Source organism: Phoxinus phoxinus (assembly GCF_949152265.1).
Source record: "Phoxinus phoxinus genome assembly, chromosome: 10".
Lineage (NCBI taxonomy): Eukaryota > Metazoa > Chordata > Actinopteri > Cypriniformes > Leuciscidae > Phoxinus > Phoxinus phoxinus.
Genome location: NC_136885.1, coordinates 12386161 through 12403766, shown reverse-complemented (window position 1 = coordinate 12403766; position 17606 = coordinate 12386161). Strand labels below are relative to the sequence as shown.

Below are 17606 nucleotides of genomic sequence, written 5' to 3'. Positions count from 1 at the left end.
TTGCTTCTCTCTCTTTACCTCTTCTACTTGCTAACACACTGAACAGCTGTTAAACTGCTAGATTTATCTCTGAGGCAGTTCCCCCGAGGCTGTCCAACTTCCTGCCTAACACACGCCCCCAAAAACCCCTGATCCGCAGCCCGTTCAGCGCAAAGAACTCAGTCACTTTTCACGAAAAGAGAAAACTGATCCAGGGTCAGGAGGACAGGAACAATGAGCGCTGAAGTCAACTGGCCCGAGAGCGCTTCAGTCTATGTTTAGTGAGGGAACCATGTGACTGGTGTCATCAGCATGCCAGAGATGGCTGAGCCGTGTCCGCGTTTGCTCACTGCCTCCTCCCTCGTCTTTCCACTCTCCCTCTCTTCCTCTCACAATCACTCGTTCTCTCGACGCCGTGTCCGATCTTGAAGGAGTGGAAATGTAAGTTTGGGCGAGTGAACGGAGAGCCCGTGGCCGCAGCACCATGAGTGAGTACTGCTTCTTCACTCTCACTGGCACATTTTCTGGTGTCTCACTGTTGACAGAGATTTTGTCCTTCTGGGATTCAGGGTGAAGGCGAAGTTGTTGGTCTTTAGGGTTCGTTGCACTGTGACTTTGTAAGTTGACCGTTTTTACTGCCTCGTAACAAAAAAAAACTTTTTTAAAACCTTTCCAATGCTATCAAAGAGATATTTTATCTTGGATTGGAAATTTTATGTGAGATTATTTGTTACTTTTAGGGAGTTTAGACATTTTAGTGTTTTTTTTTTTATCTATCTATCTGTCTATCTATCTATCTATATATCTGTCTATCTCTATCTATCTATCTATCTATCTATCTATCTAAGGACTTATCACTTTCACTGTTCACATATACAGTACTCTGTCTGTCTGTCTGTCTGTCTGTCCGTCTGTCCGTCCGTCTGTCTGTCCGTCTGTCTGTCCGTCTGTCCGTCTGTCCGTCTGTCTGTCTGTCTGCAATACACAAAGTGGGATTTAAAAGTCTGGCTTCACATTGACAATCTCTGATTCAAAATCTACATTAAAACCTGAAATTTAACAGCTATAAAAATTATCGATAAGGATGTTCTGGGCAGTATTTCTGAAATAAGCAAATATGTTGACAATGTTGCGTACTTTTCAAAAGGTCAAATATGCATGTTTCCATTGAAGCATAAGATGCTCTCTAGATATTTTTTTGAATCATGTTGAATAAGGTTATTATAAGGTTTTACAGAAACCTTTAGAGTTCATGCCTCTCGAAACAGCAGCTTTAAAAACCTACAACTATACATATAAATTTCAACTTGTCACTGAAAGTGTTTTGATAATGTATTCGATCCTAATTAAATCAATAATTTACAAATTGGACCCCACCGTAAATGCATGTCGGTACTGTTCTTTAATGGTGAAGGAGACTGGAAGGACAGCGTGTTTGCACTAGTGCTGTTGCTGTAAAAATACAAGCCTGAAATAATCACTTCATCCACATCCAGCACACACACTCAAACATGCCGCCGCTTTCCATGGCAAAAGCACACTATATTTCCACACACATCTGTCTCCTGACCACAAAAGAGGAAACCAATATAGGCTGTTGATTGTTGTCATAAATCTTAGATTTGTCTGATCTGTTTATTAGTTTAGTGTTGTGAGTGTGTTCTGCTGTTTATTTTTTACAGTTGGCTTTATAAACAAAGATTACTCTTTAATCAGATTTTAACAGAACAAAACTTCATCCGACACCTGCGTACAGATTTTCTTTTCAGCAATCTGAAAAAAATCCACGTTTTCACTGCACTTGTACAGATGTTATTTCCATTCTCAGTCTGTTTATATGGCAGATATGTGTTCAAGTCATTCTGTTCAATACAGAGTAGGTTTCCCTCTCATGGGCCCCATGCTTTCCAGAGTAGTGTAGAGAACCATACCGTTCTCTTAGCACAGCGCTACAGAACAGGAGGGAACTTAAATCTTATTATGTTTGGTTTTCCCCCTCTTTTTATTATACTAAGATAATGCTTAATAATTACTGTTTCTTGAACAGTTGGCTACATTTACACACTCAGTGGGATTGAAGACCATGTTTTATAATCTGAATGTCAAACTGTCCCGTTCAAACTACATCTTTGCTGCGTGAATTAACCAAAGTCAGTCCTCTTTTTTTATTTGCTGTTTCCCAAAGGGTCAGTGACTAAAGTACAAATCGATGATGATGACGTCCAGAACACTAAAACCTTTCCAGAATAGTTTCATTCTCATAGGGGTTCGCCGAAAATCCTGGTGTTCGTCCTGAAAATGTGCACGAGTAAGTTCAGTTCTAGAGTGGGGTTGTCACTCTCGTACATGGCCGAAAGATGCTATCCAGTTTGTCTGTTGGGTTTCTGCAAAATATTACATTGCTTCTTGCACATTTTGACATTTCCAAAGTGAAAGGTTCAGTGAGTGGTGCTAAAAGCATTTAGAATAGTCTCTGAAACCGATGAACATGAATCTGGGAGCGTTTTATTGCATTGGTTGTTGTACGTATCACGGCACAAAAGGAGAAAAAAAAGACAAATTAACACTGTTGTTCAGCAAGCATGCATTCAATTGATCAAACGTAAGAATACAGACATTTATAATGTTACAAATACAAACAAAAATGTAATGCTGTTCTTGAATCTTGAACATTTCTATGCATCAGAGAATCCTTGAAATAATGTATTACGGCCTTTAAAAAAAATAGTAAGCAGTAAAAACAACATTGTTTTCAACATTGATAATAAGATAATTGAATAATTGATGAAAATAATTGATAATTGATAACCATTATTAATAATTGAGCACCAAATAGTTGATGATGTGACACTGAAGACTGGAGTACTGGCTGCTGAAAATGCAGCTTTACCATCAAAGGAATTAATTAAAATATATAAAAAAAATAAAACTTAAATTGTAATAAAATGACAAGCCGTTACATTGTAATAATAATTCACCATATTACTGTGTTTACTGTTACAAATAAATGCAGCCTTTGTGAACATGTTATGTGACTTTCAAAAACAATAAAAAGCACAATTTTCCAAACTTTTAAATGGTACATGTTTGTAGTTTTGCATAAATGTACCGTAGGCACATTATTCCAGTTGCCTTGTTTTGGAACTGAGCATACCTGTAATAAGCACTTAAATAAAAGACTGACACACGCTTTCTACTGCTGTGTACCAAACGTTTCTTCACTTTATAGTATTTTAACAGAAAATGACAAACAGCAGCTTTGAAATCATGCAAAGTTCATTGCCAGGTTGCATTATATTTGTGTCACAAACTTGGTGACCTTGTCTAAAGGTGAACACTGCTTTTATCTTGGGTCAAGGAGTCAGCACATGCCAGTAGTGCACTTGATGTTCAGATCTCTCTCTCTCTCTGCTGACCGTCAGTGGTTTATCTCTTTGGCATTACCGCAGTAATGGGTTTGCATTGTTTCTGTGTGCTCTCGGTAATGTAGCCACAAGGCCAGTCCCATTCTAGAGGTTAAACCCTGTGCTTGGTTAAACACAAGCATGCGGCCTCCATCACACGTGGTTGTTGGGTCTCTTATTTTCCACTTATATTTCAATCCTACATTTCTGCTTGCAGCGATTTAGTTGTTACTACACAGAAGAGAGTTATAATGATATTGGTGGGTCGGAATAAGGGCTGGTTGTCTGACGGAGGAGAAGCTGCAGTGTTGAACAACAGCATGTTGTCTGAAGGGAGGATGGGCAGAATAAAATATTCTGTTGAGACTGTGGCCGCTTGATAATTAGCTGTAATGTAATGATGTAATGTGTGTGTGTGTGCTTATGAATTCAAACGAGATATGCTGTGCTTAAACAAAAAGTTGAACCTCAGTATTTTTCCACCATCTGTGAGTTTTATCATTGTTTTATCTATTGTTCTGGCTTGTCGTTTTAAAAGTGTTGCCGTTTATATGCGTGTTCATGAGAAACTCAAAAGGTTTTGTCAGCAAAATTTAAAACTTAGTTGTGTAGTTCTTCATCAGACCACTAGAGGTCAGCCTAGACTCACACTTAATGTATTTTCATGTATACATATTTAGTTTGACCCCAAGCGTGTGTCTTTGATGTCACATCTAGTAAATTGTTGTGTTATTACACTCTTATTACACAGTTATTACAACCATACGTTGCTTCAATAGCTTTAAAGAATGTATGTGGTATTTTACTGTGGTGGTCAACCAATGATGATATTTCGAACCCAAAAGGTATTTGAATACTTTATGCACTGTGTATGGGTGTTTCTGGGCTATTTCTGCAATAAATGGAACCCTGTCCACCCAAAGATTGTTTTTAGTGAATGTATAAAGTCCTTTTTTGTATATCTATGTGAATGTATGAAGTTCACACAGTAGCACTTTACAATAAGGCTCCATAAGCTAACATTAGATAACTACTTTAGTTAATTTAATTTAATAAATTGTCACATGTTGTTGCAAATGCACTGACTTCAAAGACTACCATAGTACCAGAAAACATGGTTGTACCATGTAAAACATAGTTATTTTTAGCATAGGTTTTTTTTTCTTCTTCTTCTTCTTCTTCTAGTCAGATTCATTGAGCAAATGTCTCCATTCCCTGGCGCCTGCTTTTTCTCATCATTCTCTTTGCTCTCTCTCCTTGTCAGATGTGTGTAACAGCACTGATCTTCCTGAGGTGGAAATCATCAGTTTGCTTGAGGAGCAGTTGCCTCATTATAAGCTGAGAGCTGACACGATCTACGGCTATGACCACGACGACTGGCTCCACACTCCTCTCCTCTCACCCGACGTCAACCTCGACCTGACCACAGAACAGATCGAGGAGACCCTCAAATATTTCCGTAAGCACAGAATCACTCACTCTCATCCGGTTCCTCTATTTTTCTCTCTTACATCCTCTGGTTTCCCTGTCTCTTTCTCAGTCACCCATCATGAAGTTGTCTTTTTCCATTGACACTGTTTTACTCAAAATAGTATCAACAAATATCTCACACATGCACTGACACACATACTCATAAACACCATTCATACATGCTTTAACAATGCTTTTACATAAGGTTTACCAGTGAGCATTGCATTGGTTGAACATTTCACTGTAAAATTGTTGTTTCAACTTAAAAAAGTAAGTGAGTGCTGCCTTAAAATAAAATAAAAGTTTAGTCAACTGAAATATCCAAGTTGTCACTTAGTACAACTTCACATTTTAAGTTGACTAAACTTTTAAGGTAGTATGAATACTTACTATTTTAAGTTGAAACAACAATTATTTTATTGTTGCATCCTTTATTTCAATAAGTCTAGAATAAAGTATAGAACCATTTAAATCTTCATGATAGTATGGCTGAAAGATTTTAAATGCTTCATTACATGAAACTTGAGATACTTGGGATATAACTTGGCTAATACATGTGCAATTGTTGCCATGTGACAGCTGTGTTTGGTGGCCACAACACTGGGTCTCATTGCTTGGCAACTGCCCTACACTGCTGGTCATTGGCTGAGTCTTGTGTCACTCACAGCACCAGTGTTTATAGGTGTGGTAACTCTATGAGATCAGTTCCTTTGCCATGATATGTCCTTGAGTTTGAGCTTGAACACTTGGGCCGTCACCATTTGACCACATGCAAAAAAAAATGTATTCAGTATTTAACAGGAAGATTTGCTGTCGACCTTACATTCTCAATCTTTTAACCACTGTGTTGACATAGTAAAATAATTGCAGTCAACAATGTAGAGGTTTTAGCCTCCCTGGAAAATGGTTTTACATGGGCTTATGTAAACGTGTTCCAAAATGCCCAGTGCTTTAAGTAGAGTGGAGAAATCCCTTCAGACATTAAAAATGCTGGTTTTGATTATTGTCTTTCAGTGTACAGTATAGTCATCAGACTTTGTAGATCACAGATTTACAGTGTGTTTGTATGTTATTCACACATTAGGAGCTGATGCCCTGGATTTGATGGCCTGGATCTTATGAGCTGTCATACAGCTCTTTTAGCTAAAAAATAGCTCAAACTGAGACCCTGCTCTGAGTTGGAGAGGGACTGTGGCTAATATGATTTAAAAAAATCTCAGTGCATGTTGTTATGTAATATACGCAAAAGTTATTTTTTGTTAAAAACCAACTCCTTCAGAAATGGACGCCACTACTGTTTGTTGCTTGGAGATGCACAATAGTTCATCCTATTGTTTGGAACTTTTTTTGAAGCAAAAAGACTCACGTGAAGCTGCGCTGTGTTACCTCACCATTTAATTTGGCAAATAAAGTTCATCGGGTTTGCCGATATATCGGCACCGATAGGTGATTGGTGGAACTATCGTTATCGGCAAAAATCCTTACTGATAGTTTTTCCGGGTTGCGTCCGTTGCTGGAGCGGCTGAGAAGAGTGTGCAGTCATTACACAGAGAGCGCTGAGAAGAGACTGCTGGCATTATACAGAGTGAGAGCGCCCTCTAGAGGCCGAATATAAACTATCACTGGCTGAGTTGTTTACGTTAACACGTAAGGCTGCGCAGCACAGAGAGAGCACATTTAAAACACTGACAGCGAAACAGTAGGAATACAGAACACTACAGTCCATGTTGCCATATCATTATAAAGTAATTCATTTGTTGCCTAGATGCTGCATTAGCAGAGAAAAAACTAAAGTAGCCTATGTTTGCCGTCGAGGCTGAAAGCGACTAACATTAGTAGTGGCTACCTCAAGTGGTTAAAACAATGTGACAAAAACGCACACAAACCTGATCCAATTGTTTAATGTTGCAATTGTTACCATCTATTTGCATTAGTATATCCAGCTGGTCACTTTTATGCATTCGTTAGCCGGGGAAGTTGCATATTTAAAGCTATGACGTGATTGCTTTCTCAACATTGATATGTTCATGCAGCCGACTGACAAACTAAACAAATCATAAACGCATTCGGTTCAATTCTTTTTTTATCACTGCAATACATATTGTTATTTTGATTAGATAATCATAGAGTGTTCTAATATAGAAGCAAATAAAGTGAGAGACTGTACATATAATATACATTTATGCAATTTTAATGCAGTGCAGTACATATAATATACATTTTAAGCATAGCAGACTCTTTGGATGTATATGAAATGGTAACACTTTACAATAAGATTACATTTTTAGTATTAACTAAGGTTAATAAATGTTGTAGTATTGTTCATTGTTAGTTTGTTAATTTCGACATTTACTAATACATTTTAAATTGAGTTCATTTTTATTATATCTGTTTACCTTAGTTAATGTACTATGAACTAACATGAATGATCAAGGTACAATTGTATTGCTGTCAAAAAAATTATATTGCATAATGCATATAGTGCATGAAAGCTAGCTAATACATCCTTGTTAACAAATAGGACTTGCAAAGTTACCTCTGAAATGAACGCATGTTTTTAGGTTATAGCTAAAGAAACCTGTAATATTTTAATGTTTAAATTGTTTTCTGTAGAGTTCGTTCTGTAGAACTTCTCATTTTAAAATATTCATATTTATATATTTATTTAATTTAGCACATTTCAGTTCAGCACTGTTTTACTTGGAGTGTTATGTATCCATTTTAAAAATATCGGTTGATTAATCGGTTATCGGCACGTACGGTCAAACCTAGTTATCGGCATCGGTAAAATCCATCATCGGTCGACCTCTAGACGTGTATGAGTAGTAATTTGGCATTAAACATTACTTTTACTTGCGGCTAATTCATTTGAATGAAATAAAATCATGTGATCAAACGTAATGGTTATAAAACTTTATTTCATTACCACATCCATGAACATGATTCATGACATGAGTCCCATCGGATTGATTTCCATTGGCTGTGGAGGTGAAGACGACAACTCCCATCATTCCCCGCTCCTTCACAGCGCCATCAAGCTGCGCCTTTGTTATTGTTTTGAATATCCAACCTCTAGCTGCGAAAATTACATACAGTGCCTTTAAAATAAGTTCAACTTTTTTTTTTTTCACTGACCTGCGTCTCACGTTTTTAACAGCAAAAACACATTATGTGTGAACTGGCATCTGTGGTGTGAATTTTAGAAACTATATATGTATATATATATTAGTATATCAGTGTGTGTATGTATGTATGTATATATATATATATTAGCAAATTGTCTAGAAAGAGTGAAGTAACTCTAAAAATGTCAGGTTTCTAAAATTATATATATATATATATATATATATATATATATATATATATATATATATATATATATATATATATATAAAACCAAATAAATCACAAAAAGATATAATTTTTTTTATATATACTTTGATTAAAGCCTAATTTTAGCTCCTTCTTTGCATTTTTACATTATTTCCATGATGATATGGCACATGTCTCTCTTTATCTTTACATAATATGAAAAATTTCACGTTAATGCAAATTATTATTATTTTTATTTTTATTTTTTATTTATATTTGTTTTATTTCAATTGTTAAACATTTGTAAGCTACTGATTTGGGTTTATTCTTAATAAAATAAAATAAAAAATCACCCCATGGCTTTGACTCTAGCCAAGAACCTATCAAATGAGCCAGTTGTCATAACATAAATAAAAAAATGAAACTACTGCAAACATGATGATTGGTTTCTTTAACAATTTTCATAGTCCTGAAAAAATGTCATCATGTAAAAAAAATAAAAAGATTTATAAAATTAAATCAGTGGTCACCCATGGTAATTATAGACATGATTTTCACCTTTGTTTCCTCCAATCATTCCTCATATCACACAACTCCATAAATCCATTATCCAACCAGCATGATGTCATCAGTATGAGCCTGCTGCTGGTATCAGCCGATGAGGTGGCAACTGGAAAGTCATCAATAGCAGGCCCATGGCACAGGAAAATGACATCACAGCTGAATGCAAGCTTGTGATTGGATGATTCACACTGTTCAGGAATAGTTTGTGGTGTTCAGTAGAGTCAAACAATCAATGGTATCAATTAAATCAATAGTGTTTGGCAAAGAATAAGCCTTTGTAAAGAATAAAGAACCACGGCTTTTTGTGGCCTTTTTTCCCCACCAGCCTATTTGTATCTATTCTTGGCACAGTGAGTTGCAGAGAGTCAGCTGCTTCTTTTGGCAGGCAGACAGCAAACGCCTGCCATCACTGTACCAGCCACTTACACTTGACCTGAGCAGCAAAATGAAATGTCCCATGCATGCAGCACTACCGCTGCTATACGTGTGACAGAAAAGCATAAAGGAAGAGTGACGGAGGAAAAAACAAAAGGGAAAGTTAAGCAACAGAGCACGTGCAGACACCAACACAGCCTGGAGTCAGAGCCAGTTGCCATGGCAACCTCTCTAAAGGGAGATGAGGAGGTGGGGTTGGGCTGTGACGAATGCTTAGAGATGATGAGAGCAGCTCTGATGAAGTGTGCTCTGATTGGCTGGCTTTGGGTAAGCCCCGCCCTCCGGAGTGTGATACAACCTTGACTAGCAGTGCAGTTTCTTGCGCAACACTGCTGGCTTTTAGGGGCACTGCATTTTTCTCTCCATCATCTCTTGTTCTCTGACCTTGTGTGTGTGTGTGTGTGTGTGTGGAATGCATTGTGATTAGTTGGTGGTGGATCTGGCTACCGAGCTGTTGGGAGAATGGGCGGCCGTGGGTACATGTATGTGTGTGTGACCTCAGACTCCGGACAGGAGAGGCTCCAGCTCGCGACTGAAGGAGACTGAGCATGCAGAGGTTTGTGGAGGCGGATTACTACGAGCTGGACTGGTATTATGAAGAATGCGCTGACGGTAAGAAGGAAAAATCCTGTCTGCTGCCACTGAGGGGGAGAGAGGGGTGGGGAGAATCACCCATGGGAATTAAACACTTTCAGAAAAGTTGGTTAGTAACATGGTCTGCCATGGACGAGACTGTGAAAGAATATGGAAATAATATTTGGGCTGAGACGTACTGTACGAATGATGGAGGAAACATTGAGGGTGACTAAGTATAGCTGGCCTCTCAGCTCCTGTGTTGCATCAGACTCAGCACCAGGGTAAAGCTTTAACATTACCTGCATTAATAAGTCACAAACTTTATATAATGCTGAAAAGATAAGTGAATATGCAATGACTAATATATATATATATATATTGTATATATATATATATATATATATATATATATATATATATATATATATAAAAATATATATCAAGTCTAATTTTTTTTTTCAACTTGAGTGAAAAGTTTATTTGAAAAATGAACAATGTATTTTGCTTGAAAGACAGCACCACTCGAGCTGACATGAAATTCACAAATGTGTACCACCTGCTGAATGTTATCCAGCATGATTTTTGAGAAGGATCCAAAACAGCATCCTATCCACCCACCCATCCATCCAGTTTCTTCCATCCATAGATGCATATGATACATCCATACATTCATTCATCCATCCATCCATAAATATGGATAAATAAAGACGTCAAATCAATCCATCCATTATCAGTAATCATAATTCAGGTAGCAATCTGTATAACGTTCCATCCATCAGTTCCATCCATCTATCCAGTTCCATCCATCAGTTCCATCCATCTATCCAGTTCCATCCATCCATGCATCCACCCAGTTCCATCCATCTATCCATCCATATATTCATACATACATATATTCATCCATCTGTCAATCCAGTTAGCTATCTGTATATCCACCCAGTTCCATCCATCCACCCAGTTCCATCCATTCATCCATGCATCCATCCAGTTCCATCCGTCCATCCACCCAGTTCCGTCCATCCACCCAGTTCCATCCATCCATCCATGCATCCATCCAGTTCCATCCGTCCATCCACCCAGTTCCATCCATCCACCCAGTTCCATCCATCCATCCATCCATGCATCCACCCAGTTCCGTCCATCCACCCAGTTCCGTCCATCCACCCAGTTCCATCCATCCACCCAGTTCCATCCATCCATCCATCCATGCATCCACCCAGTTCCGTCCATCCACCCAGTTCCGTCCATCCACCCAGTTCCGTCCATCCACCCAGTTCCATCCATCCACCCAGTTCCATCCATCCACCCAGTTCCATCCATCCACCCAGTTCCGTCCATCCACCCAGTTCCATCCATCCACCCAGTTCCATCCATCCACCCAGTTCCGTCCATCCACCCAGTTCCATCCATCCACCCAGTTCCATCCATCCACCCAGTTCCATCCATCCATCCATGCATCCATCCAGTTCCATCCGTCCATCCACCCAGTTCCATCCATCCACCCAGTTCCATCCATCCATCCATCCATGCATCCACCCAGTTCCGTCCATCCACCCAGTTCCATCCATCCACCCAGTTCCGTCCATCCACCCAGTTCCGTCCATCCACCCAGTTCCATATATCCATCCATCCAGTTCCGTCCATCCACCCAGTTCCATATATCCATCCATCCAGTTCCATATATCCATCCATCCAGTTCCGTCTATCCATCCATCCACCCAGTTCCGTCCATCCACCCAGTTCCATATATCCATCCATCCATCCATCCATCCATTTGTTTAGCCACTTGTCCATCCATCCATTTGTCCATCCATCTATCTAAGTTTTACTCATAAAGCTTTTGAAAAGTGTTGCTTTTCAGCAGAACTGCCCAATAACATTTATTCACTTGTCTCAGTCTGAAAACGGAAACACATAAGTTTATGACTGTCTGTATTCTGGTTTAAACCACATTCACACCCTAGTCAGTTATATCTGAATATTTATAGACATCATATCTCATGTGTCTGTTGTTCCTTTAAACCCCTTTTTAATATCACTGTGCACCTTATTTCAAAGCAGGGAAATGATTCTGTTCACACAGACATTAGTCATGCTCTGCTCTTTTTAATCAACGCTGTCTCTCGCTAATCTGAGATCAGCCATCGATGATGCGTTGACACTGTTTCACAAGAAGCAGGAGGTTATATCACAGCACTGCACTCTGATCTAGACTTGCTGCATGTTTTATTCGTCTCTGTTGACTGATGGCCGCCTTATCCTTCCTTCCTTACAATACTTCTCCTCAGAATTGGAATGGTTACGTAATCCTGTGCATAAAACTGCTCTGTTTTGATCCCAGACATTTACTGTTATGTTGTGTCTCCATGCAGCGTATTATGCAAGTTCTGGTGTCAAGTTGTGCATGTGCAGTTTATTTGGTTTTCTGGTCTGTGGTGGATTTTATGGATAGCTTTCCGTCTTGATTTGAACACATTGCCATCAACCAACCACAGAGATGGATCCCTTTAATCTAGTGTAAAGACAGTGATAAACAGTCCAGACGTGCTAGATGGATGTGTACATGTTGTCAAACACACAGACTGTTGTAGGCAAGAAGACCAGAAATCATTCAGACTGAGGCCGTGATGTGAAATATTATTTGGAGACATGTAAATATTGTATGTGTTTAATGGCTCATTGACAAGATAAGAATTGATGGTGTCGTTTCAACTGTCTGAACTACATTTACCCCAGATGACTGATGTTATATTGTCCCAAGCACACTTCATCGTAACACTTAAACATCCCATCATGCCTAAAACTAGACCAAGCTATTCATAGTTTTCACGTGACATCACAGACTTATAGTAACGCCCACCTGGAGAGCAAAGCAAAGCTTTTTTCTGCTGCCCGGCAGTTTTGCACTAAGTACAGTATTAATGCACTACGACAGTGATATTAAAAGAGCACTCCAAGCTCGTTTTGAACTTGGAAAATGTTTAATGTGGTATAAAAGGATAGTTAAGCCCTCAGTCTTTTTTTTCTTCAGTTGAACAGTAAAGATTTTTCGCTGAAACGGTGGTCCTTGGTGATTATTATAATGCAAGTAAATGGCTAATGTCACTTTAAGAGTCAAAACAACATATACAGGCAAAACTAAATTAATACACGTGGCTCCTGACGATTAATTGAGGTCTTATGAAGCAAAACAATCAGTCTGTGCAAGAAACTGAACATTATTTAAAACATTATTACTAGGGCTGTCAATTGATTAAAATATTTAATCACGATTAATCACATGATTGTCACGAGTTAACTCGCGATTAATCGCATATTTTTATCAGTTCTAAATGTACCTTAAATGTATACTTTCCAAGTTTTGAATACATTAATCAACATGGGTGTGGACAAATATGGATGCTTTAAGCAAATGCATGTTTATTATTAGTGAAACCATACTCAACAGAATGAAGACTAGACATCTATCAAAGGTATCATAGTATCAAAGGTCATGTTTTTCAAAGAACTTGTTGATGTCTATTAGACACATGAAAAAAATAACATAGAAATACCAGGTTCCCATTACTTCTCTTTCTTTACTCAATTTACTTGCACAAGCCTGTTTACATTTTCGCACGACACTTCTTCTGAACATGTACAATTTGCATTTATTATTACTGAAACCACCCTAAACATAGATCATAAAGAACATAAAGATGTTTTTCAAAGAACTTGTTTATGTCTATTAAACACATGGGGAAAAGAATATAGAAAAACACAGGTTACCATTATTTCTCCTTCTTTGCACTGAGCCAGTTGCTCAAACAGACGTCTACCGAGCCGTGCTAAACGCCTCATTCGTGCCGCAAGACATCCAGCGCGTAAACGCGTCTTTACATTAACTTAACATTGAAATCACTCGCCAGACGCTCTATACGCGTTTGGTGTGAACGCAGCATAACCGTTATCTCTCCAACTACGGGCTATGGCAACAAACAGATAATGTGCGCTGCGTTAATCGCGCGTTAAATAAATTAGTGCCGTTAAAATGAATTTGAGTTAATGCATTATTAACGCGCTAATTTTGACAGCCCTAATTATTACATGTAATCCACAGCCTTGGCAAGCGGTGTTAAGCGAGTTCATGGCAGTCTGGAGTCTAGACTTTTTTTTTCAGAAAGTTTTATTTTATTTTTTATCTCCAAGTAATGGTAGCCATTGCCTTGCATTATACAAATCACCAAGGACCAAGGTTTCAGCTAAAAATCCTCTTTACTGTTCAACTGAAGAAAAAAAGTCACCTACATCTTGGATGTCCTGAGGATAAGTAAATTAACAGCAGATTTTCATTTTTGGGTGAACTATCCCTTTAATACATTTAAGACTATGATATTGGAAGACCAAATTCGGTTTGTGTCAGTTTGTGCACTTACCTACTTATAGTGTACTTACCTAAGAAAGTACTGGTTAATGTAAGGTAACTACATGGGTTAAGGTTGGTTTAGGGGTAGGTTAAAGGTTAGTACCTAGTTATTACCCAGTTATTGTAACTACTATAATAAGTACATAGTATGTACATGGGGAACAGGACTGTAAAATAAAGTGATACCCCAAATTCATTATTCACCTTTAACAGTTTTTTCTTTCCCTGGGAATCAGGGATCCCATGACTGTGCCGTTGCTACGCCATGCTCTTTAGGCTACAGAAAATATTAATTTAATAAAACATAGCATTTACAGGCAAGCAAATTAACCTAGAATACGAATTAAATGCACAAAAGTTTCACGTTAAGCATTTTCCCATCGAAAACCATTACAAGATAACGCTTAATGTGCAATTTAGCATGTTGAGATCATTCATCTGCTTGTATTTATAATATGCATCATCAATAATGTGCATACTGAATTTGATCTTGTAATATCACTGTCTCTCACTGTACATTAAGCCAGGTAAGCATTTATCATGATAAGTGCTTCAAAATGCTCTGCTGTTTTTACTAATATAAAAACTGCTGCGGTTGTTGTATGTGGATCACAAGTGCCCGGATCTTGCAGTTTCTTCACATATATTTGTTTTTGTTCTTTTAAGAGGTGATATAAATATTTGTGGCTTGAAAGAATATGTAGAATATAAGCTTTGTTTGTATAATTCTCAGTGTATGTGATGATATGATATGTTTATGTTTAAAATGTACAGCTGGTGATAAAGTATACTCTTCAGGACTGTACTTTGTGTTGACCCACATTATGTGTTGTGGTTTGGTTCTCTATCACTCTCGCACAGCATATTGATTACTTCAGCGGGGGGAGCAGAATTCTCACACATACGCATGCTGTCACACACACACACACACACACACACACACACACACACACACACACACACACACACACGCACACTCTCACACACACACATATTCTTTTTCATTCCCGTCTGACCTCCTTTGCATTTCCCAGTCTCATTCTCTCTTTCACCTCCCTCTAAAGGTTTCCCAGCCCTTCACCATATTCTTCACCATTTTCTGGCTCTTTTCTTGCTTTTCCATTTTCCCCTTCAGTGGAGTTAAGGCGCAAAGGCTTAAGTTCACTCTAAAGAGAAACCCGCCTCCTTCACGGCCACAGCCTTTGTACCATCACACAATTCCTGTCACGCTATTGTGTTTCCATTGGAATGAAGTCCGTCAGAAGGCCCACATTTGCAGGAATTACTATTGCAGTTAGATTGTATTGCAGTTATAAGCCATTTGCATTCTGTTAATGTAACAAGAAAAATGAGTGATAACACAACTAACCAAGGCGAACTGAATTGGTATTGTGTGATTCATGTGTCATTGCTAGACTAGGTGGAGTTGCACAAGTGTAGAAGTGCAGCTGTTATCTTCACACTCCAGTTGTTGGAGTTTAAAGTCTATCACCATATAATGCTATCAACTAAAAGGATTTAGCACGTTCCTAATAAATGTTATTTAGCCTAGTTGTATGAGGCAAGTTAATAATAATAATAATGAGGAAATAATCAGCCTGGTCTGTGTTTATACATAAGTTCTTGTAGATTAAAGATTCGTGCAGTCAATAAGGATTCATAAACACTTTTGCATCTGTTAAGTTGTTCATACTGTACGTAAATGGTTTAAGAAAAAAGTTTTAGAAGATGCCTATTTTGCACATTTTAGTGACTACAAAGAAAGTAAATGTAAGTGTGACAGAATCACAGTTTACATAAAAAAACATATGAATACTCATGAGTGGGATTGCATTTAAATGTGTGTGTATATATATATATATTAGCAGGTGTGTCATTTTGCCTTTGGTGTTTTTACTTTATGGTTCCTGTTGTGTCAAATGTCCTGTTTGCCTTCTCTATGGTAATATGAAATCTTTTCATCAGGGAATATGACCAGGCCCCGCCCACACAACAGGTGTAGTCAAACACAACCAAGTCACGCCCTGATAGGTTGCGATGGTGCGTCAGTGGAAAGTACCATTCAGTCCTATGCAGAAGGGGGGGCGGGAGTCGCATTTCCTTTCAAGTTTGAATAATCTTGACATAAAACCTTATGCAATCTGTTAATTGTTGTCATCTACAAGCTTTTCAATCCTATACATAAATGCATGCTGATCTGCAAAAACGCAGTCGTTCTTTTCTTCCTTTAGTGACACCTCACCTGCTGTTTCGTATCTGAGTGGTAGCGTCCGTGCATTGAGTCTCCTGTATCAGGTGTGTGTCAGTCAGAAACCGTCTATCTGATCTTTGAGGTTATATGTCCAGCCCAACATCCCAGTCTCACTCATGGCTGTGTACCTGAGACGACTGGGCCAGTCTGGGCGCAACTAGCCCAGTGACAGCATGGCATTGCCTTTTGATTGTTCTAATGAGGAGCACTTTGAGTTTGACTCCTCTTCAGAGATACTGGATATATCTACCTCATCTTGCTTAAGCTCAAACAGTGCTGCTGCTGCTGATGAGGATGATGATGGTGAAGATGCAGAGCCGTATAATCTGGAGCAAGGTACAGTACCTGTGCCCTTCGACGGTTTGATCCTTGTAAATGTTAAACGTCAGTGTGCTATTAAAGAGGTGGACTGTCAAAGTAACTCAATGGCTTTCAAGAATGTTTTGATCTCAGAATGAGACAATCTAAACAGGTTTGTCCGTCCTTGGTTGGTGATGACATACTTGGTTAGGACTTTTAAAATGCACACTTCAGATTCCCCTTCTTATTGGGTTTCTTCTTTTCTCAGCCCAGATCTAATCACTATGTGTTGCCTAGTTCATGTTATTCGACATGAGCGTAAACACACAGCCTGTCATTTGTGTTAGAACATCTTTATTAGTGTCAGTGCCTTAAGGAAATCAGTGAGTTACTCAGTTTGAATCATTTACTAATTGTATTCATCATGAAGTTTATTTATTATGACTGATTAAGGTTACATGCTGCTTGGATTTATTATAAAAGTGCACTGTCCCAGAGCTTTTCATAAGGTTGATCATGTCAACACTGCACAGACCGTCCTCATAGTGGCACAACATGCACTGCACGTATGTCATTATATAACTATTGTAATGATTGACTATCAACCTCGTTTTTCTCTTTTTGCTTACAGACTGCCCTGCTTCTAATATCATTAGACAAAATTGTATTCAGAATTGATTTTTTTTAATGTCAATATTTACCTTTTTTCTTACACATGTGTAAGGGTTTGTTTATTGTTTTTCATTGCACTGCATAAACTGATCTGTTAATGTCATGAAAATTGCCTTTGGTTTTGAAAATAATCATAATGATAACCATAATTATTATGATTATTAGTAATTCATAATAGTAATACATATCAATAGCACGATATAAATTGTACTAAGTGTAAATAAATGTACTATTTATA

At 38.2% G+C, this 17606-nt stretch overlaps 1 protein-coding gene across 1 annotated transcript in view; it reads left to right on the top strand.

Annotated features, from left to right (window-relative positions):
• Positions 1 to 296: 296 nt before the first annotated feature.
• Positions 297 to 17606, top strand: part of LOC307005710 (trafficking kinesin-binding protein 1-like) — a gene marked incomplete at its 3' end in the record, with an annotated part of 36022 nt that continues 18712 nt past the window's right edge. Inside the window, exons 1-2 of the mRNA XM_079626098.1 lie at positions 297 to 467; positions 4648 to 4842. Coding sequence (XP_079482224.1) covers positions 464 to 467; positions 4648 to 4842 — 199 coding nt within the window. The 5' untranslated portion in view covers positions 297 to 463. The remainder of the gene's footprint in view (positions 468 to 4647; positions 4843 to 17606) is intronic.